At 41.1% G+C, this 24,029-nt stretch overlaps 1 protein-coding gene across 2 annotated transcripts in view; it reads left to right on the top strand.

Moving 5' to 3' along the window:
• The window catches only part of LOC120913603 (sodium- and chloride-dependent neutral and basic amino acid transporter B(0+)-like), a 53,829-nt gene extending 40,706 nt beyond the window's left edge, over nucleotides 1-13,123 (top strand). Inside the window, exons 10-15 of one of the 2 annotated variants that reach the window (XM_040323673.1) lie at nucleotides 25-143; nucleotides 955-1,054; nucleotides 1,604-1,714; nucleotides 6,529-6,638; nucleotides 12,327-12,494; nucleotides 12,868-13,123. In XM_040323673.1, the coding sequence (XP_040179607.1) occupies nucleotides 25-143; nucleotides 955-1,054; nucleotides 1,604-1,714; nucleotides 6,529-6,638; nucleotides 12,327-12,494; nucleotides 12,868-13,035 (776 nt within the window). In that variant the 3' untranslated portion in view covers nucleotides 13,036-13,123. The remainder of the gene's footprint in view (nucleotides 1-24; nucleotides 144-954; nucleotides 1,055-1,603; nucleotides 1,715-6,528; nucleotides 6,639-12,326; nucleotides 12,495-12,867) is intronic. The other variant, XM_040323674.1, reaches the window with a different exon arrangement.
• Nucleotides 13,124-24,029: the final 10,906 nt, after the last annotated feature.

The raw sequence follows: 24,029 nt of genomic DNA, 5'->3' as shown, positions 1-24,029 counted from the left end.
TTACTTTTGTTTATTTCCTTATAGAAACTCTTACAACAACAATACAAGATGTTTTCCCTAAAGTAATGAAAAAAATAAGGATTCCTTTGACAGCTGCGATATGTGCTGTGTTATTCTTACTGGGGCTCCCGTGTGTTACACAGGTAAACGTTCGCTTGACTGTTGCTGCATGCCTTAAAATAAATACATTTAAATATCCTTCTTGATTAAAATCACCAGGAAAATTCAAAACACTGAAAATTATTCCCTTTTTTCTTGAAATTGTGGATTTATTTCCAACAAAAACATCATACTTATAATTTTTTTTTTTATATATATATATAAGTGGTTTTTTTTTTGAAACAGCAGTTTTCTTGATACCCTAATCTTTAATCAATGTTTCTCAAGGATGGTCATACTGAATAAGAATGGCTTCACAAACATCTGTATGGCTTGGGTAAACTGGGGTGTTCTTTACCTTATATTTGGAAAGATTTAGCAGCATACTTTACCTCCTATCTTGGAGTGTTGGGTTTTTCTTTTTGTGTGATCCCACTCCTTTTGCATTTTTATAGTAAATAGTATAAATGAAATACAAAATCTAATACAGAGAGCAGAAACCCCAGGCAATGACTTCCATAGGTCTGCCAACCTGTGCTTTCAAAGGTGAGTCTGCCAGCGTTGGCATTCCCAACAAATATACAAAGCCATTAGGTGACTTAACTCTGCATCATCTACCAAAAACTGACACATGTTTGGGGTGACTTTAAAATGTTGAGAAAGAATATTTCTTTCTTCCTCAATTAAATTCCTATACCAAATAAATTCCTGGTACAAAATATATTTTACTTTCTGTTGGTTAGAGCCAGGCTACATAGTATAAGCAAATTAAATTAAATCTTTAGAGAAATCAAAAGCTCTATAACATGGTGTACTAGAAATAGCAGACAAACACGTATCTGATTATGTCAACAGGCAGGAATATATTGGGTAAACCTCATTGACTCATTTTGCGGTGGATGGGCTCTTCTATTTGCTGCTGTTTTGGAGCTGGTGGCTGTGATCTGGATATATGGTAGGTACTTTAAAATGTTCTCACTTAATATGACTGTGCACCATGCATATGTACAGTACAGGATCAATTTACAAAGCTACTGATCCATTGAATAGCTATCATGTTTTGGATACCACACTTTACATACCTCATATCCCTAAAATCTGTAATACTCTAATGCACTAGGCAAGCACTAGGAAACTCTGACAATAAATCTGTGGATTTTTTTTCCGACGGAATTCCGGCTCAAACTTGTGTTGCATACACACGGTCACACCAAATTCCTCCCCTCAATAATGCGGTGATGTACAACACATACGACAGCACTATAAAATGGAAATTCCATTCCGAGTCCGCCACCCTTTGGGCTCCTTCTGCTAATCTTGTGTTAGTTGAAGTTTGGTGAGAGACGATTCACGCTTTACAGCCTTCGTGCTTTTCAGTCCATTACTGCTGTTCAGTTTGTGCTTGTGGGTTTGTATCTGTTTTTCAGTGCGTGTGGTCAGTTCGTATCTGGTTTTCAGTGCGTTATTGTCCCCGCATTTCTGATTTTCAGCTTGTTCTTCATAGGCCTTTCTGTTCTTCAGTGCATTCTGTTAGTTCGTTCTGACCAGCCAACCTGTCATGAATCAGATGTGATCAGAACTGTGTGGACTGCACAAGTGAACCAGACGTATATAGGTGAAGAAAGTAATAATTTATTAATGAAATGTGAATAATACGTAACACAACCACCTCCAATAATACGCAGTGCACAACAAACCAATATTAGATAAGACCCCAAAATAACAATAATCAGACGAATAAATAAAGCCAAATGGGAATACAGGAATCGTAGTCTAGCTAAGCCAGGGTCATAATGGGAGATCAGCAAATGGGGGACAAGGAACAGTGGACAGGGAGAGGGTGGAAGGGATCAGATAGCAGGGCAGGGATCCAGGGATACAGGACTGACAGCAACAGGTACAAATAGGTTTGGGATCAGGATCAGAGTCAGGTTCAGGTTCAGAATCAAAGTTCCAATCAGGGCACAAGACAAAGCCAAGGCAAAGTATGTTGAACTTGCCAGGTTTTTATACCATTACCTGCTATCAGGTTCAGGTGATTCCAAATTGCAGGACTCCATCCTGCCAGGATCCACCCGCTGATGGACGCCAGTACTGCAGCCCAACGATCACATAACACCAGCAGGGAAAGGGTCTCCTAACAGTTCCAAACTACCAGGAGACACCTGTTGGTGGACATCAGTACTGCACGCCAAATATCAGATGGTATTACCAGCGAGTGGAACCTTTCCTGACACAACCGTTTTCTAGCCATGTTGCAGCTACGTACTTGTCCTAGAGTTCATGCTGTGTGGGGGCTTGGTGTTGGGGTTCTTGCTTTGACCCAAGCCCAGTCCATGAACAGGGTGGGGAGGAGTTCATGGATGAAGAATTGGTTGCTCCAGTGTGACCAATTCTCGCATATGCCTTTGCTGCGGGAGATCCAGGAGAATAATCCTGATGATTTCATGAATTATCTCCAGATGACGGACCACGTTTTTCACCATCTGTTGGCTTTGCTGTCCCCTTATGCCATTTGTCTTTGTCACTGATGAAGTGTTTGGTCTGGGTAATCACCTGATGAGGCCATTCCCCATGCGGACCCTCACCCAGTAGAAGAGGGTTTTTAATTACCAGCTGGCCAGAGCTAGAAGAGTGGTGGAGAATGCCTTCGGATAATGGCCAGTCGGTTCTGCCTATTCCTTACGGCAAATAACATGGCAGAGTATAAACTGAATCACATAGTGCTTTCGTGCTGCATACTTCACAACTTTTTGTTGAAATAAATAAATACCCTGATGGCCCTGGAAGCTGGCCGTCCTGGCTTGCCCCCCCAAATCGCCCATGAAGTGCGTCAAAAATATGTTGAATATTTTACGGATAGGGGGGCCATTGCTATGCCAGCAAATTTCTGAATCTTTTATAAAATAAAAAATTATTTTGATCTGATGAAATCTTGAATTTGATTTATTGAATTTTAAAAAAATTAACACCAAAAAACATCTTTGTTTAATAAAGTTTGATTTTTTTTTTTAACAGGCATGTTTCAAACCATAACATACACAACTCTGGAAATTAGAAAGTTCAACATAGAAAAACTGAAGGCAATATCAGACAAAATATGTTGATCTTGCCTTCATCACATGGGGTGATGTCACCCCTGTAAAAGCCAAATTTTGAAGATGCACACAAATTGTGAGTCAAAATGGGGATTTCCCTCCTGATCCCATTCCTATTGTCAACATGTGCTATCTCCCATCATGGGGGATCAATGGACGTGTTTTGGGGGTGCAACCCCTTCCTCTCACCTACTTGAGTTGCAAGGAAGGGGTTGCATCCACAAAACGCGTACATTGATTTTCCCTGATGGCCGATATACAACAGTGAAAAAAAGGACATGGAGCAACATGCAAGTAATAATAATAACAGGAACACAGGACAAACACTTACTATTTAGAAGCAGTTTCCTGACCCTTCTGTACTGATCGTGCTCCCTCAATTTCAAGTCTGACCAGCGTTTCCTCAATTGCTCATTGGATCGTTGTATTCCAAAATTCTTGTGCAGACTTCTCACAACTTTGGACATGATCTTGGCCTTTCTCACATTTGGGTTGGGGTACGGTCCATACTTCTTATCATAGGCGGTCCTCTTCAAGATGTTCACCATCTCCACATCTCTACAAAGGACATATTTGAGGCCTTATATCTCCTTCTGGATCAGGAAGTTTCTGGCTCTGGACTTTCGTCCTCGTTAGTGCTATTATCACGCACCTGCTGTGTCTCCGCCATGTTCCTCTCCAACTGCGATAAAAGAGAAGGGGCGGGGAATATACTAGAAAGAACGTCAGGGGCGGGTGACGTGTGCAGAGTTTCACACATGCTCAGTGTATATAAAGCTAACATGCGTGTGTTGTAACTACAATCTGTGAGTGGAGGAAGGAGTAACAGAAGAGACTATTGTAAAAACGAAGGTAAAATTTTAACTTGGGGTATCAGTGGCCTATGCTGCTTCTAGATTGAGGCTGATATTGGGATAAGATTAGGAGAGTTTAGCCTGACATTAGGGTTTTTGTCTTGTGTTTTGTCTTGCAGAGAAATTAATAAATTCAAGGATCATGATTTCATGGGCCAGTTCATAGATTTGTACAGGGAGCTGAGCAATTTGTGGCAGGTCAAACACCCTTTATACAAAAATAAACCAGCTAGGAAGGCAGTGATGGAGAAACTGCTGGAATTTGTGAAACCGCACGACCCCACGGCAGACATCCCCTTTTTGAATGCCAAAATTCACTTTCAACACTTCCTTCCCCCTTCCTTCCACCCTTCCTTCAACCCCAGCTGAGGCTTCCGAGGACCAACCTGGGCCTTCCACCCAGGAAGAAGTGGAGGAGCCCAGCTTGAGCCAGGTATAGTATTTTTCTACATACTTATTGTACTAATAATAATGATGTTAACTAGATGTTATTAGTGATAACAAATTAACAATTTAACAAAAAGTGTTTTACATATCAATAGACAGTAGTGGCCAAAAATGATTGGGACAAGAATGAAAACGGCTGGGGTCAGAATGATAGTCTTTTCTATTTGTTAACATTCAATTTGCAATAGTCATGAGCTGAAAATTATGTGTGATCGATGAACCAAAAATGTCCCTTTTTTGTACACAGGAAGACCTCAGCCAGGACGAGGCTCTGGAATGTGGCAGCCAGGAGGAAGCGGGGGTAAGTGGCAGCCAGGAGGAGGCCGGGCCCAGTAGCCTCACACAATCCCAGGTGCCTCCCCTCTGATTCACAACAAAAAGGGCCAGGAAGGGGAGGAAATTAGAGGAGGTAGCGATGGGCCTCATTAGAGAGGCTAATGCGGCCCTGAGAACCCCCCCCCCCCGATGTTGAAGAGTCCTATGGCTGACTGGTAGCTGCTAAAATGCAGAAAATGGAGGAGGGCCATCACCTCTTGTGTAAGGATTTTTTTTTATGGCCCTTAATAAGGGGATGATGGGCCAACTGACACCAACAACCCACTTATGTGACCTCGCCCATCCTCCTCCTCCTCCACCTCCTCCTCCTTCTCCTCCTCCTGCCACAACTTTAACTCCAGAGCCTCCAAGGAAGCGTGTAGGGAAGCCTGGAGGAAGGCTGGAGGGAAGGTTGTTAAGAAGACAAGAAAGTGATGGCCTGGGTTCAGTCTGGTCTGACAGAAGATGCAGGCTGTTGTAGTACCACAGACTGGGGACATATATGTCATCTGCTGCTGATCCTGATCTCTCTGAGTCCAGGACCCGATTGTGCTCCCTATTATATGGACTTCTCAAGCTATCGATTTTGTTTTCGCAAATTCCAGCAGTTTTGTCCATCGTTGCCTTCCTCTTTATTTTGTTATGAGCCAGAATAAATGGATTGTTTTTTCAGCAAATACTTGCCTATGTGATTTTTTCCTAAAAGGGACAGTTTGATTATGATCAGGCAGGTATATTTCAAAAATACAATGTCAAATTAACAAGGGACACCAACCAACCTCCTTGAGGTTAAAAAATACAAAAATAATAATGTTGTTGTGGTAACTTGACACACAAAAATAAAAAATAAAGTATGGAGATCACTAGAAAATAATTTTGTAATAATAAAAATATTGATCTTGATTAAAATAAAAAAAGGAAAGAAGATGACTATTAAAAAAACAAAAACATTATTATGGAGACCTGGCTTTAAAAAAGAAAAAGATTATTCATGAGATCACAAGAAATAATAAAGAAATAAGTTTGTCAGAGCTCTGTGTGAATATCAGTAGCAAAAAAAAACTTTATTATTCTAGCATTATAAAGAAGAAAAGAATGCGCTGCATTAAAAGATGCTAAAATATGCAGCGTGACGAATGTGCTATCTCCATTACGAACGCTAGTTTTACCAGACCGAGTGCTTCCGTCTCATACTTGCTTTAGAGCATGAGTGTTTTTTTACACGTCATAATTGCATACAGGCGATCGAAATTTCCTCCAAATACATTTTTACCATTGGAAAAATTGAGAACCAGCTCTCAATTTTTTCTTGGCGGAAATTCCGACAGAAAAATTCCAATGGAGCCTACACACGGTTGGAATTTCTGACCAAAAGCTCACATTGGACTTTTCCTGTCGGAATTTCGGATCGTGTATACGCGGCATTAGCCATAGCAGTCCAACCAGATTGTTGTCTGCATATTTTATGAGCAGTTAACTAAAAAAAATTGGAAAGCCTGCCTATCTGTTTTATTACAATAATGAAAATACAAAACAGCAAGCATGTAAAAATGTTACATCAAAATTTCCTTTAGGTAAGAGTAAAAATATCAATACAATTTCCAAATGTGTATTAATAGGAAATACATTTGTTTTTTAACTATATTTTATCATAAGATTAACCTTTGCGCATTATACATTTGACAAAAGTGATATATTACTGTTCATTTTAACAGGTGGGAATAGAGTTATCCTGGATATAGAGATGATGATTGGGAAAAAGCACTGGATATTCTGGTTGTGGTGGAGAGTATGCTGGTATTTTGTATCCCCGGTATTACTAGCAGTAAGTTCTATTGTGGCCTTATCTAATTATAACAACAATAGAGTGCAGTCATGTATTGAAGCACATCTTGACATAAAGTGATAATTTCTGTAACAGTGATTATTTCTGTTTATTTGCCCACTTAAAAAAAAAAAGTTTACAATTCTGCGTATGTTTTGTTCCTAATTTCTGTGTTCAACATTAACATTTAAAACATAATTTTTATTTTTTTAGGTTATTGCATAAAATAACCCATATTTTTTTTTCTTTAAAAGTCAGCAGCTACAAACACTGTAGCTGCTGACATTTAATAAGGATACTTACCTGTCCAGGGAGCCAGCGATGCCCCCCCCCCCTGAGGCCGATCCGTCTACTGGATCGAGTGCCGGCGCCGCCATTCTAACTAAGGGAAACAGGCAGTGGAGCCTACTGTGCATGTGCGAGTTGCGCATTGAATGGATGGCTGTCTTCTGGGACACACACATGTCCCAGAAGACAACGGCCCCATTTACCAGGCGAACACGCGAGGGAGGAAGAGAACGCTGAGCTCTGCGGTATAGGAAGTGGCAGATTAGGTTGACTGCTTAGCAACAGGCGTTTCTGGTAAGTAAAAACACTTTTTTTTCCAAATGTTTTTTAAAAGATTTTAACCACTTAAGGACCGCCTAACGCCGATATACGTCGGCAGAATGGCACGACTGGGCACAATCACGTACCTGTACGCGATTGTTAAATGCCCAGCCGTGGGTCGCCGGGCACACCCGCGACCCGGTTCGAAGCTCCGTGACCGCAGCCATTGGACCAGTGGACCCGATCGCCGCTGGAGTCCCGCGATCGGTCACAGGAGCTAAAGAACGGGGAGAGGTGTGTGTAAACACACCTTCCCCGTTCTTCACAGTGGCACTGTCATTGATCGTCTGTTCCCTGATATAGCGAAAGGCGATCAATGACGTCACACGTCCAGCCCCGCCCCCCTACAGTTAGAAACACATATGAGGTCACACTTAACCCCTTCAGCGCCCCCTAGTGGTTAACTCCCATACTGCAATTGTCATTTTCACAGTAAACAATGCATTTTTATAGCACTTTTTGCTGTGAAAATTACAATGGTCCCAAAAATGTGTCAAAATTGTCCGATGTGTCTGCCATAATGTCGCAGTCAGGAAAAAAATCGCTGATCGCCGCCATTAGTAGTAAAAAAAATTATTAATAAAAATGCAATAAAACTATCCCCTATTTTGTAAACGCTATAAATTTTCCGCAAACCAATCGATAAAGGCTTATTGCGATTTTTTTTTCCAAAAATAGGTAGAAGAATACGTATCTGCCTAAACTGAGAAAAAAACATTTTTTATATGTTTTTGGGGGATATTTATTATAGCAAAAAGAAAAAAATATTGCATTTTTTTCAAAATTGACACTCTATTTTTGTTTATAGCGCAAAAAAATAAAAACCGCAGAGGTGATCAAATACCACCAAAAGAAAGCTCTATTTGTGGGGAAAAAAGGACGCCAATTTTGTTTGGGAGCCACGTCGCACGACCGCGCAATTGTCAGTTAAAGCGACGCAGTGCCGAATCGCAAAAAGGGGCCTGGTCCTTTACCTGCATTTTGGTCCGGGTCTTAAGGGGTTAAGGAGACTGGTAATGTAAAAAATGTTTTAGGGTGGACCTCCGCTTTAATATATATAGTATGACTTACAGCCAGCAGGACAAAGACTAGGCCCCGTTTCACACTAAACCCCTTTACCTTACATGAAAATGCAATGTGAGATAATTTTGCAACCCTCATCCCATGTAAAAACCATATCACGTATGTTATATGATGATAAAACCTACAAGAGCATAGGAGTGTGGCACCAAAGAGTATTCCACAGCAAGAACCATTACTATTCAACCATGAGGTAATTGAATATAGTTCTTCCATGGTTCCCAGAAGGCTTCAAATTTATCAGAGGTATCCAGTAGGTGTCTTCTCCTGAATCATTATCCAAGAAACTTTAAGTTTTGCTGCTGCAAAGGATACTGTTGGCTGTTTGCAGGCAAGGCCTACCGTAATCTTAGTCCCCCAACAAAATAAGATTCACAAAAGGGATACGATGGGATACACTGTCGGATCTTAGGATGCAGTACCGCGGCCGCCGCTGGGGGGATTTTGCGTCGTAAACCAGCGTCGGGTATGCAAATTAGCACTTACGGAGATCCACAAAAAATTTTCACGACGTTTGGTCGCCGCAAGTCTTAGTTAGGGTACCTTTTACAAAGTGTAAACTTAGTACACCATGTAGAAGTATACCCGTCTTTCCCGCGTCGCTTTCAAATTATTTTTACATTTTTTATTTTTCCCGGCGCAAGTCTTTTTTACCCATCGCGATTCACAAAACATCGGCGTGTCGTAATTTCGCGCAAAGCACGTCGGGAAATTTGCGACGGGAGCATGCGCAGTACGTCCAGCGCGGGAGCGCGCCTAATTTAAATGGGACTCGCCCCATTCGATTGGGCCCGCCCTGCGCCGGACGGATTTAGGATACACCGCTGCAAATTTCCAGGTAAGTGCTTTGTGGATCGGGCACTTAGCCAGAAAATTTGCGGCGGTGTAACTTAAATCGGTTAAGTTACGTTGCGCCCGGGCTACGTGAATCTGGCCCCAGGTTTCTGACTCCCAACTGACCTACATATCCCATTCCCAGCTCAGAGCATAAGAAGGTTTGTCAGGGTTCTCTGTCGGTGAGACATAAGTAAAAAAAATAGCACCCCTCCCATCCAGGATTTCAGAATACCATTTTTCATATGCAGTTATTCTTGGTGGATCCAGTTTCGCTTCCAAAATGGAAAGAAGGAAGTGGCAAATTTGGTCTAAGCGGAATCTTTCTGAAGTGAGTATATTCAACTTACTGATACAATGATTTGCCATCAAGGGACCCATAGAGGACAGGCAGTGACCAATCATGTACAAGCCTTTATTCGTCCACCACTGGAATGCCTGAATTTCCTGGCCTAGAGGAAACTGGGGGTTATGAAAAAGGTGTGCAAGCAGACGGAAACCAGAGACCATAAAGTGTCACATAGGGCAATAGAATGAGATAAAGTGGGGGCTAAGATTGGGGGTCTGTTTTTTAGACATGTGCACACTGAAATATTTTGTTTCGTAATTTTGTTTTCGTCCGAAAAATACATTTATTTAGTTACTCCCGAAATTCGTTTTTATTTATTTTGTTTTTCGTTAAAAAAAATGCATTCGTCCTAAAATCCAAATTAAGGTTGAATCTGTCATTGAAGGCTTATGGTGTCTGTCGAATGTTCTAAGAAAAACAAAAAAAAGAAGATTCGATAGAATCTTTAAAAAAAAAAAATTGACTCTTCATGTCTCTCTATGTCAAATCTTCATGTCTCTCTATGTCGAATCTTCATGTCTCTCTATGTCGAATCTCTTCTCTCTATGTATATCAGGATGATTCTGAATAGCAATAGCCAATGTTTCGATTGCGATGGCAAAGATAAAAGGGGAAAGAGGGCACCCCTGTCTGGTACATTTAGAAAGGGGTCCGAGCAATAGCCTTGAAGTTTGATTTGGGCAATCGGGTTAAAGTATAGAGCCCATAAAATCTGCAAAAACTGTGGACCAAACCCCCATCTGCTGAGAACTTCAAACAAATACAGTATGACCAACCAACTTTGTCAAAAGCTTTCTGTATGTCCACTGATAATAAGCATCCCTCCTGAGTAGAGCCCGCATCCCATTTTGTCCACATCTGGTCTGGGCCTTAACCCCCCAGGATGAAGCCCACCTGGTCTTTGTGGATATAACCTCCTATAAATGTTGACAGTCTGTTGGCCATAATTTTGGTTAAAATTTTTAGATCATTATTGATCAATGAGATGAGTCTATAGTTGCTTACGTTTGAATGGTCTTTGCCAGGTTTGGGTATGACCGAAACATATACCAGGTTAGCTTCACTGTCCAAGGAAGTTAAAGAACTGCGTCAAGTACGAGAAGAGTGTGGGACCAAATGCTTTGTAATAGGAAAAGGAGAACCTGTCAGGGCCTGGAGCAGAACCATTCTTAAGGTTTTTGATTACTTCCATAACTTCCTATTCTGCTATGGGTTTTTCAAGAGTCGTTCTGTGCCCCCTTTGCAATCTAGGGAGTGGGATCCCATATAAAAAATCCATAAGGTTACGAGAACAGGGCCCCTCTTCCGCCTTATATAATTTTGGATAAAAGTCATGAAATGTGGCCATTATCTGTTGAGGATTCTGTGTGAGTGTACCAGCAGAGTCATGTATTTCAGGGAAGTAGAAAAAGCAGGGCCTAGGAGACAACTTGGCAGCCAGTTTGGGGCCTATTCTGTCCTTCTGAAGGTAGAAACGGGCATTCGTTCACTGAAGGTGCTTTTCGGCATGGGTGGTCAGAGCTAGATTCTGGGCTCCCCTCCTAGATTCGCTAGTGATTGGGATGTTGGATTTCGCTTATGTTTTTTTGGAAAGTTTGTGAAATTCACTTTCTAGCTTTTCTACAGCAATAATATGAATAATCGTTTCCTTTATCACAGCCTTATGGGCCACCCATAGAGTTGTGGAGAAGACCTCCCCATTGTCATTAACTTGAAAGTAGTCACAAATATCTTTATCTAGCATGGTACAGTGGACAGGATTACTCAACAGAGATTCATTCAAATGCCAACGGAACTTGCCGTCAGATTCATGCGGTGTCATAATATAATGTACTACTATTGAGTGATCAGGCAATGGGGAGCCCCTGATGAGTGACTTAGAGACAAAATAAATTGTCAAGGTCGCTGTAAAAATATGATCTATTCTTTCTAATGTTGAATGGGGGGCAGAATAGTGAGTGTAGTCTTTTGCTGTTGGATTAAGTTCCCTCCAGATGTCCACAACCCATGTGAATGGAAAAGTTTGGTGATCCTTAGATTTTGCTTGGGGGGGACGGGGCTGATGAGGTCGACCACTCCCTGATTTATTTAGCATGTGATCCAGGTCAATATTGGAGTCTCGCCCCATAATTACTGTGCCCAGAAATGAAGGGACGAGGTATCCATCATGAAATAGAAAAGTGTAGCCTGATTGCAGTTTGGAGAATAGGAGGAAATAAATTTATATGTAACCCCTTCTAAAGATCCCACACAGAGAATATATCTGCCCTCTGTGTCTCTGATTTCCTGCTGGAGGGAGAAAGCAGTGTTTTTGGAGAAGAATATGCCCACCCCTTTAGTCTTATCCAAAGAATTGTCTAAGTTGAATTGTGGAAATGTAGAGTGAATCAATTTAGGGTTATATTGTTTGGGAAAATGGAGAGAAGCACAAAAAGTGCATTAAGGTTAAAAATGTTTAAGCTTTACAACCACTTTAAGTGTAAGCATAAGCACAAAATATTTCTCTTGTAATTCTGTTTTTAGAGCTGAACATTTTCGCAGTCAGTCAATGCTAAATGAGGATGAAATAAAAAGTAATTCTTATATAATGGTGATTATGAACTTCAGTTCTGAAGTACCCCAATAGTTCATGTTTAATAATATCACATAGTGTCAAAAGTTGTGGGAATTAATGATTCAAGAACTTAGAATACATTTCTTTGTAAGAAATTCTGGAAAATTGAGGTCTGGAGTTGAGAAACACTGCAATTGTTACATTCATGAATATTTTTTCATATATAAACCATTTTACTTTATGATTTTTTTTTTTTTTACAGGCCATTTTAATCTGGTCTTTGGTCACATACGAAACTACAACATATGGTGGTGTAGTTTACCCACAATGGGCAATTATATTAGGATTTTTAATTGTCGTCTTCTGCCTTATATGGATTCCCATAATCGCTATTGTGAAGGTCATTCAAGCCAAAGGGAATATTTTTCAGGTATGGAAAAGCATTTGCTATGCTAGATCTGGGTTGGAGTATAAAAGCATTGCTATCTAAAAACAAGCCAAAAAAAGATGAACTCTTACGACGCAGAACCCAGTAAGCACAAATATAGAACTATTATATCAATTAAGAAGCTTTTTTGTCAGTGAGCTTTCACACTAAACTAATTTTCTTTTGTTATTAAACTAGCTGATCATTTTGCTTACACAACAGGCTGCCCCGTGAATCAAATGACTGTGTTTCTATGCAAACTGTTAGTTAAGCTAATTATGTCAAAACACATATATTCAAAAGTTAATTTCTACTTAAAGAAAATGAAGTCAGTTATTTATATATTCTATTACACACTAAACTTTTGTTATTGCAGCGTATTGCAAGTTGTTGTAGACCAGATGAAAACTGGGGACCTGCCCTGGTGAAGAATCGTGGGGAGAGGTACAAAGATATGAAGGATGGCACAGTCAAGGAGGAGGACAAAGGAGTGGAAATTCCCGACATTAAAGGATTTGATAATGTTTCATTTCAGAGAGACTAAGACTGAGACACAAAGGCCAGATTCACAGATATCTGCGGCGGCGTAACGTATCCCCTTTACGTTACACCGCCGCAAGTTTTCAGCGCAAGTGCCTGATTCACCAAGCACTTGCGTGTAAACTTACGACGGTGTAACGTAAAGCCGTCCGGCGCAAGCCTGCCTAATTCAAATGGGGCATGTACCATTTAAATTAGGCACGTTCCCGCGCCGAACGTTCTGCGCATGCTCCGTGTGAAAATTTCCCGACGTGCTTTGCGCGAAATTACGGCGCCCTGACATATTTTTTGAATGGCGACGTGCGTTACGCCGTTTCGTATTCCCGGACGTCTTACGCAAAAAAAAATTGAAATTCGACGCGGGAACGACGGCCATACTTTAACATGGCTGTTCTAAATGTAAGCCATGAAAAAGCAGGCCTAAGTTTGCGATGGGAAAAACCGACTAGCGACGACGTAAGAGATTGCGACGAACGCGCGTATCTTCGTGGATAGCTGTAATCAGCTAATTTGCATACCCAACGCTGGAAAACAACGCGAACTCCACCCAGCAGCCGCTGGAAAATTACACCTAGGATCCGAAGGTGTACGAAGCCGTACGCCTGTCGGATCTTAACCAAAAGCCGTCGTATCTTTTTTGTGAATTACAAATAAAGATACGATGCGGCAAATTTGAAAATACGCCGGAATATCAGTAGATACTCTGGCGTATTTCCTCTGTGAATCTGGCCCAATATATGTATATACATTGACCATCTCTAATAGACTGATGAATCCATAGACATACTCGGAATTGCAGGAACCAGGCGAGATTCAAACCATGTATGGGCAGGCTGAATACACCAAGTTTTTCGATCGATTAACTTGGGTCCAATCAGCATGCTGGGTTTTACTTGCAATTATGGCTAGCAGCTCCTATAGCTGCTAGCAATAATCACTGTCTTCTCCCAGCGTGGACAGCTTCTCCCGCCCTCCCCTGCCGGGAGAAGACATTGGCCCAGCAGGAGGGATTCCTGCATCAACACTATCTGTGTTGATGGGGGAATCGAGTTGCAGGAAAGAAATTTGCTCCGTGTATGGCTGGCCTAACTGATAAATGGCATCAAGAGGTTCGCTAAAGTAACAGGGAGCTTAAACATGCAAAAGTCACTTCTTTGTATGGAAAGCTCAATTTACACACAAGGGACATGTAAAGTGTAAAATAATGTGTGAATGTTACAAGTGCTAAATGAAAGGCAAATGTACATAAAAATACTTTCTATTAATAAAAACAAAATACCTTTTTATATTGGTGTTTTTGGGGTAACCATACAGTAAATCTTAAAATAAAATATTGCATAGAAATGTTAAAACAGGTTTCAACTTTCTACTAAGGTTAATGCAAACCCTAACTGAAATGTGCTTAAAGTAGAACTGAAGGCAAAACTTTTTTTCCATTTTGGATAGAGTAAGAGAGGGTTATAGCCCTTGACTGTTTTTTTTTTTTTTTTGCCATCTGTAGCCCATTGGGGAGCTTTTTCTTCACTTCCTATACCAAAGCCACAGAAGAACCTAAGAGAAAATCCCTCGAAAGTGAGAGAAATCTCTATTAGTCACCAGAGTCAACAGAACTAGCATTCCAATTGGAAGAATTTCCCTCTATTCCTGTTTTGGTGACCACTTAAAATTTGGGATTTTCTTTCAGTGCAAATGGTAAACAGGACAAAATAGAGAGGGTATGTCTCCCTAACGGGGAGACAGACAACAACCTGACAGGTGTTCTAATCCTCTTCCACTCTATTCAAAATGAAAACAATATTTTGTGTTCAGTGCAATGTGCATTGTAAACAAGTGTAGATGCATTGTCAGTTACCATACTTATGTGTAAAGGAAAAAGAAGGAAGAACCACTTAGTAAAATCCAGTTTTTATTTAAAGCAAAAAAAGTTAAAACCTACTCAATTAAAATACTGTAAGTGCATGGCAGCACTATCAATATTCACAACACTATCAATATTCACAAGTGTGCAGTATTTTACAGAAGAGATCCCTGAGGTTCCATGCTTTACACATACCCCGAATGTGCGGTCAGTGCAAGCTGTGATGGGGTAGCTTCTCTCAACCCAACACATTTGGTTAGTATACTTCTTTAGGAGAGTGGGGTAGCAAGTAGTCATCACACATAGGCCGCGTACACATGGTCGGTCCATCCAATGACCGATGAAGCTGACTGATGGTCTGATGTGCCTACACACCATCATTTAAAAAAACGATTCAGTCCAACGCGGTGACGTAAAACACAATGACATGCTGAAAAAGTTCCATGCTTCCAAGCATGCGTCGACTTGATTCTGAGCATGCGCAGGTTTTTTACTGATGCTTTTGGATACTAACCGTTGGTTTTGACCTATCGGTTAGGCGTCCATCGGTTACATTTTAAAGCAAGTTCTCTTTTTTTTGACCGAAGGATAACTGACCGATGGGGTCCACACACCATCGGTTTGGACCGATGAAACGGTGCTTCAGTCCGACCGTGTGTACGCGGCCTTACAGCTTCGACCCTTGATTTCCAATGCAATTAATCACATAACCTTACAACATAACACCTGAGATATATATAAATATATATATATATATATAAATATATATATATATATATATATATATATATATATATTACATTGATACATCAAATAAAATACAGGCAAAAACATCCTCAGCTTATACCCTTATCATGTACATCACATTGTATATTGATACTATTCTGTCAAAGAGACACTACATATCTCTTTATTTACTAACAATCATAGATAATTTGTTTCAAATTCAAATCATTACGGAGTCCCTGTGGTGACAAAATGTCTGTTTAGTCTCATTTTGCAATTTATGTCCAGTCAAGTTTGACTCCTCCAAAGCCTTGCAACCTTATTGATGCCACATATTGTTAACCATTTTGTTATATGTGTGTGCTATCCATTAAGTTGTATCCAGTTCTTAGCAGTTCTATGGGCCAGCCCTCTGGGCACCATGTCTGACACTATTGAGAACCTTTTTTTCAATAAATGTTCTTGGCTAATTAGGTCACCTGTAAGGATAAGCTAAGCTTCCCTTCGAGAAACTGTCACATGATAGCCATTAGCCAGCCACTAGTCCTTTCAGCTGTGGCCGCAGAATTCCTCTCCTCTTAGCTGCACTTAATAAAAAGGGTTGGGATGCTGGTAACATCATTGACCTTGTAAGGTCATATGGTGAACCTGTCACTTCCAAAAAATAACTAAAGTCCATCTTATAAAAAAAAAACACAGTTAATAATTACCTGTCGTGTTGCCTGCTCCACCAATGCAGGCTCTGTTGCAAAGCTTGCCTAAAGTATCTTCAGTATTCAACTTCCAGAAGTGTTGGATGCCTGGTTCCCGTCTGCATTCTGTGTTCCCCCTCCAACCTTTACCTAACTACAGAACACAGAAGGTGGCTCTAAAAGATTCATAAAACACAGATGTGCATAAATGGACAATCAGACAATAATTTAGCTGGACATGCATGGTCAAGAGTGCTATCTCATTAGAATTGTCATGGAGGAACAGAGGCCCAGATTCACAAAGGAGATACGATGGAGTATCTCAGATACTCCGTCGTATCTCTCAGAGTATCTATGCGACTGATTCATAGAATCAGTTACGCATAGATATCCCTAAGATCCAACAGGTGTCATTGTTTTACACTGTCGGATCTTAGGATGCAGTACCGGGGCTGCTGATTGTTTATCAGCGCAGCCCCCCCCTCGGATCGCCACATGGACCACCAGGGAAGCCCACCCTGGACCACCAGGGTGGGCAAAAAAAAAAAAAAAAGTCTGTAAAAAAAAAAAAGTCTGTAAAAAAAAAAGCATTACAAAAAAAAAAGATGCCAATCAGTGCCCACAAATGGGCACTGACTGGCAACATAGCTAAATCAGTGCCGCCCCAGTGTCCATCAGTGCCACCCCACATTGTCCATCAGTGCCACCCTACAGTGTCCATCAGTGCCACCCCACAGTGCCCATCCATGCCCAGTGCCCACCTATCAGTGCCCATCTGTGCCACCCATAAGTAGCCATCAGTGCCACCCATAAGTGCCGCCCATGAGTGCCCATCTGTGCCGCCTATGAGTGCCCATCAGTGCCGCCCATGAGTGCCCATCAGTGCCGCCCATGAGTGCCGCCTATGTGTGCCCATCAGTGCCGCCTATGTGTGCCCATCAGTGCCGCCTATGTGTGCCCATCAGTGCCGCATACAAGCGCCGCCAATCAGTGCCACCTCATCTGTGCCCGTCAGTACTACCTCATCGATGTCCATCAGTGCCATCTCATCGGTGCCCATCAGTGCCGCCATATCAGTGCCCGTAATTGAAAGAAAACGTACTTATTTACAAAAAAATTTACAGAAAAAAATAAAAACATATTTTTTTTCAAAATTTTCAGTCTTTTTTTAGTTGTTGCGCACAAAAAAAAAATCGCAGAGGTGATCAAATACCACCAAAAGAAAGCTCTATTTGTGGGGAAAAAAGGACGCCAGTTTTGTTTGGGTACAGTGTAGCATGACCGCGCAATTGCCATTCAAAGTGCGACAGTGCTGAAAGCTGAAAATTGGCTTGGGCGGGAAGGTGTATACGTGCCCTGTATGGAAGTGGTTAATAGAAAAAAGTAAAAATTGCGCCAGCCTGATGATATAACATTCAAGTCCTTTTTAAACCACAGAAAATTAATCAATGGTAGAAGTCCATACGATGTAACACTGAAAAACTGGAACAGACAATACTCGGTGCACTGATGATAAGGTGATCCACCACCACACAGACTGAGGCTTACCAGAAATAAACCAATTAACAGCGTTAATAATGGTCTCAGCAGATATCCAGAGTGTAACCCCAAGCCAGGATAAGATGTGCAGCATAGATCATAACAATCATATATCCACGGAGGGATGCAACAGACTTGACGCAGACAAATCCTCTTAGGTTTTTCCGGAAACTCATCACCATGTCATATAAGAAGAAAACTTCACATAGTGTATTACGTCCAAACGACAATTTATTAAAAAGTAAAAACCTACTTACAGCGATAAAGCTAAAACAGGCGTGTAAAAACAAATGCCGGCCGGCATAGACAGGAGCCCTTCCTCCTCGTGAGAACGTGGTGACGTCACTGCACGCAGTATTCCTGTCTAAGTTAGCCATAGATAATGTAACTGGCTATTACTTTAAAGAGCCCAAAATTTATATTTCTGTTTTGGTAAATATAGAAAGGCAACCAGTTCACTAGCAGAGCCATTTGTTCACCCACATGCTAAAATGCACATTCTTTTTAAAATGATATGTACTTAAAACAATTAAACATGGGGCAGAGGATCCATTGAATAAAAACATGGTAGAATTTAAATTGTGAGCAACCATGATAAGCTCTGTATGATAACTGGAATTTTACATAGGTGACATTTTAAAACCCATTTGAGCACAACACTGTAGAGCTAACTGTAAATAATGGCTCTAGAATTGGAGGCAATACCCAATATGTGTTGCGGAATTTCTGTTTATGTACCCATGTGCGCCATATTTTGGCTAGTATGTGCAAGTGTGCAGTCTTTTGCAGACTCTACAAGATTTTCTTCTAAGATTGCCCTGTATTTGGCTCCATCCATCTTCCCATCAATTCTGACCAGCTTCACTGTCTCTGCTGAAGAAAAGCATGGTTTGCTCAGAGTGATGTGCAGTGTTAGTTAGCGTTTTGCTTTTAAGCCAAAAAGTCCATATTTGGTCTCATCTGACCAGAGCACCTTCTTCCACTTGTTTTCTGTGTCCCCCACATGGCTTCTCGCAAACTGCAAACAGGACTTCTTATGGCTTTCTTTTAACGATGGCTTTCTTGCCACTCTTCCATAAAGGCCAGATTTGTTGTCCTGTGGACAAATTCTTCCACTTGAGCTGTGAATCTCTGCAGCTCCTCCAGAGTTACCATGGGCCTCTTGGCTGTTTCTCTGATTAATGTTATCCTTGCTCAGCCTGTCAGTTTAGGTGGGTGGCCATGTCTTGGAAAGTTTTCAGTTTTGCCATACTCTCCATTTTCGGTGGATTGAACAGTGCTCCGTGAGAGGTTCATAGTTTGGGGTATGTCTTATAACCTAAACCTGCTTTAAACTTCTCCACAACTTTATCCCTGACATGTCCAGTGTGTTCCTTGGCCTTCATGATACTGTTTGTTCACTATGGTTCTCTAACAAACCTCTGAGGGCATCACAAAACAGCTGTATTTATAATGAGATTACATTGCACACAGGTGAACTCTATATACTAATTACTGTAGGTGACTTCTGAAGGCAATTGGTTCTACTAGATTTTAGTTATTTGTAAATACATTTTGAAAACCATTTATCATTTTCCTTTACCTTCACAATTATGTGCCACTTTGTGTTGGTCTATCACATAAAATCCAAATAAAATACTTTTACGTTTTAGGTTGTAACATGACAAAATTTGGAAAATTTCAAGGAATATTAATACATTTTCAAGGCACTGTAAATGTAGTTTCAAAGCATTCCCAATGTCTGGCAGTACTGGGTAATTGTCTTTGCTCTTGGTGGCTGAATGGACTCGGGAGTGAAGACAAAGGTGAGTATGTGCTGCAAAAAAAAAAAAAATGTCAGGAATTTTGGGCCAGATTCACGTACAAGAGTCCAGGTGTAACGTAACCCGTTTATGATACACCGCCGCAAGTTTCCAGTCTTAGTGCCCGATCCACAAAGCACTTACCTGGAAACTTGCGGCGGTGTATCGTAAAGACGTCCGGCAGAAGGCGGGCCAATTCAAATGGGCGTGTGCCATTTAAATTAGGCGCGCTCCCACGAAGGACCTACTGCGCATGCTCCGTTTCGCAATTCCCGTCGTGCTTTGCGAGCAGTGACGTAATTTTTTCGAACGGCGACACGCGTAGCGTAATTCCGTATTCCCGGACGGCTTACGCAAACGACGTTCATTTTAAAATTTCGACGCGGGAACGACGGCCATACTTTATACAGCAATACGATTGCTGTGTAAAGTAAGGGCACCTAAGGGCACCTAAAACAACGACTAACTTTGCGACGGGAAACTAGACGTAGTGAACGTGAAAATCCGTCGTGGATCGCCGTAACTCCTAATTTGCATACCCGACGCTGGTTTACGACGCAAACTCCCCCCAGTGGCGGCCGCTGTACTGCATCCTAAGATCCGACAGTGTAAAACAATTACACCTGTCGGATCTTAGGGATATCTATGCGTAACTGATTCTATGAGTATTGGTTTTAGTAATACTTTAGCTTCAATCAACAATAATATTTTCCTTACATGTAAAAAAGACAAATATCAATTTTTTGGGATCTTCACTGTCTAGAAGTGTGCCTATCAAATAGTAATACAAAAAAACTATCGTTGGCATGCATAGCTGAAATGCCAAACTTTAATGTGTGCATTCTTATTATTCAGTGACCCAGTTCTTAAAAGCTGCAATTGATGGTATCTCAGAAAATAGAGGTTGTAGAACTGCCATAAATAATACAATTAAATTAATTTATAGGCTTAATATTCATTAAAGGACACATTTTATAGATTATGCATACTTGGAATTATTACTTTAATTGTGAATTGCAAAGTGGCAGTGCTAAAAGGTTACTAGCTAGATTATATCAGGTATGTAGGTTTCTTGTATTGTGATGGATGACAAATGGGGCAGGACATTTTCAAATATGTTGGCTAGTCTGTTGCCTACAACACACAAAAGCAGGATATTGCATGAAACAGGCTTCATTTCACACAACAGACTGAAAACTGGGGAGAGCATGACAATTTATTTTAGGTACATACAAACACAAAAATCAAACATTGGTAAATAACTATTCAGCTTGGATATTGTAAATTCATTTTGCATTGCTCTTTTTCGGAACTCTGCAGAGCTTCATCACATACACAGTAGTGGCTGCGGGAGGGCATAGCTCCCAACTGTCCCTGTTTTTGAGGGACTGTCCCTGATTTGGAGCAATGTCCCTCTGTCCCTCATTCCTTCCCATGTGTCCCTCATTTTGGTCTGATCTATATAGCTGTATATAAAATGCACTTTTTATCTATCAAAAAGTGTTTTCCAGCGCTAAACCTTTCATCTGATTTCTAAATATCTGCATTTGTAAATTCCGAAAGCCAGTATAAAGGAATAGTATTGGTATAAAAAAAAACACTTGTGGGTTTAACCAATCAGTTTTTTTTGTACAATTCTTCTTTAAGGGGGCGTGACAAGGGGTGTGTCCTATGCCTGCATACTTTTGCTGATAGGTGTCCCTCAGTCCCATCTCAAAAAGTTTGGAGGTATGGGATGGGAGTGCCAGGAGTTGAAGCCTCAAATTCAATAATCCTTAGGTTAGATGCTGTATTTAAAATCATCCCAGTACTTCAGATAGGTATGTTCATGGACATGATAAAGCTTTGTAATATTTTTGTGAGAAGTTTTGAAAAAATGTTTATTCAATAAATAGATTTAGAGGCCCAGATTCTCAAAGGGCTTACGATGGCGCAACGCCATGTACGCCGTCGTAAGTCCTAATCTGGGCCGTCGTATCTATGCTACTGATTCTTAGAATCAGTTACGCATAGATATCCATTAGATCCGACAGGCTAAGGCTCTTACGCCATCGGATCTTAACTGCAATTTTTTTTTGCCCGCTAGGTGGCGCTTCCGTCGTTTTCCCCGTCGAGTATGCAAATTAGCTAGATACGCGAATTCCTGAACGTACGCGCGGCCGACGCAGTAAGGTTACGACGTTAACGTTAGGTTTTTCCGGCGTAAAGTTGCCCCTGCTATATGAGGGGCAGTCAATGTTAAGTATGGCCGTCGTTCCTGCGTCGAAATCTATAAATTTACGTTGTTTGCGTAAGTCGTCTGTGAATGGCGCTGGACGGCATTTACGTTCACGTCGAAACCAATGACGTCCTTGCGACGTTATTTGGAGAAATGCACCCTGGGATATTTTACGGACGGCGCATGCGCAGTATGTTCGGCGCGGGAACGTGCTTAATTTAAATGCTACACGCCCCTACCCGCCTAATTTGAATTAGGCGGGCTTGCGCCGGGTGATTTACGCTACGCCGCCGCAACTTTACAGGCAAGTTCTTTGTGAATAAAGCACTTGCCTGAAAAACTTGCGGCGGCTAAGTTACGCCATTCTACGAGAATCTGGGCCAGAGTGTATTTCTATTCATTGTGATATTTGCTGCATGTTTATTTAAAATTGTTGCTTGGTTTTTACCCGCCTTTACATTTTACACCTAAGGCTAAATTTACCTTTTTGGGCAGAATTTCACTTTTTATAATAAACAGAAGCCCTTTCCAATTTCCTTTCTGCCCCAGCTATCCCAATATGCTTTTCTCTCACCTACCTCATCCACAGATGTTTTGAAATTTTGAGTTTCTGCTACCATCACTTCCTGTTTGTCATCTCCCATCATTCACCACCTCTTGATTTTATTTTCAGTCACTTTCTCTATTCTTCTCTTAAAGTGGTTGTACACCACTGGACTTTTTCTTTTTCCTTGCAAGGCAAAGTCATATACTCGCACATTATGTGAAACTTACCTTAAAACTAAGCTGTTCCAGTGCCACAATGTCAGCGCTTCAGGTGATCCCATTTTCACTCATCTTTCTTCCGGGTTCACGTTGCTTTGGCTCTGTGACTGGCCAGAGCCACAATGACGTCACTCCTGCGCATGCGCCCGGGAGCCACCGTTTACAGGTCTCGGAAGGAACGGTATAGGTGGCAGTTCCTTCAGCGCGCATGCGCCAGTGATGTCATTGGCTGAATGTAATGTAAATATCTTCTAAACAGTGCACGTTTAAGAGATATTTACACTACCTATAGTTAAGCCTTATTATAGGCTTACCTATAGCTAAAAGTCAGTAAAGGAAGTTTACTTCCAATTTAAGGTGACTATACATTGTACAATCTAATTGCACAATCTCCTTTAGATCCACCATCATCTACAGTATCTAGTGCAAAGGCCTGTCTGATTTGATAGAAATTGAATGTATTGTTCAGGTTATTCCTCCTATTCCATAGTTCTGGTAAATCTAAAGGAAATTGTACTGAGATTGTACAATCGGAATGCATAGTGTACTGCCATGTTTATACAAGTACATAGGAGAGAGTGGACAGAGACACTCAGCTTTCAGACCCTCTTCACATAGCTTGGCGCTTTTTTTTATTTATTTTTTTACAATTTTTGCTTGTCATTTGAATGGGCAGCTCTGTTCACAGCAAATGCCCCAAAGAAGCTCCATAACCCTTTTTTAGAGTGCAGCCTGGCACATTTTTATGGCCCTTTTTTTCCCCACTTGTAGCTTGTTTGTGGCATTCCAGATCCATGCCTATTATCCACACTTGGGGGGTTGCATAGTTAGTCTGGTTAAAAAAAGACAAAAAGACATCTAGTTCAACCAAAAAAAAAAAAATTATACAATCCTATATACACAGTCCTATACCCACAGCTGATCCAGAGGAAGGCAAAAAACCTCATCAAAGCATGAACCAATTTGCTCCAGCAGAGGAAAAAAATCAGATATTCACTGGATCACCTTTACTTATAAATATTAGGTAGTATCCAGTTATATTATGTACATTTGGGAAATAATCCAGGCCTTTTTTAAAGCAATTTACTAAGCTGACCAGAACCTCCTCTGGAGGGAGTCTATTCCACATTTTCACAGCTTTTACTGGGATCTTTAAAAGCAAATACACTTTTGCACACTGGCGCTGACAAGTTTTCCAGCATTTGTTCCTAATTTATTCTCCCTCACACAGCTAACATGATCCCAATGCTAATAGAGGGGGCAGGGGAATCAAACAAGGAGTCTTTGCAGGTACCCAATGTCCTCCTTTTTAACCAATGATGTCAGCGGTTGCTAGGACACTGGTGGCTAACCGGCCCAGTGCCCAAGGTTGTCATTTTGCATATTAAAAGCCTTTGG

The sequence above is a fragment of the Rana temporaria genome, chromosome 9 (assembly GCF_905171775.1).
Source record: "Rana temporaria chromosome 9, aRanTem1.1, whole genome shotgun sequence".
In the NCBI taxonomy this organism is placed as follows: domain Eukaryota; kingdom Metazoa; phylum Chordata; class Amphibia; order Anura; family Ranidae; genus Rana; species Rana temporaria.
Note: the sequence above shows the minus strand (reverse complement) of the source record. Positions and strands in the feature narration are given on the sequence as shown.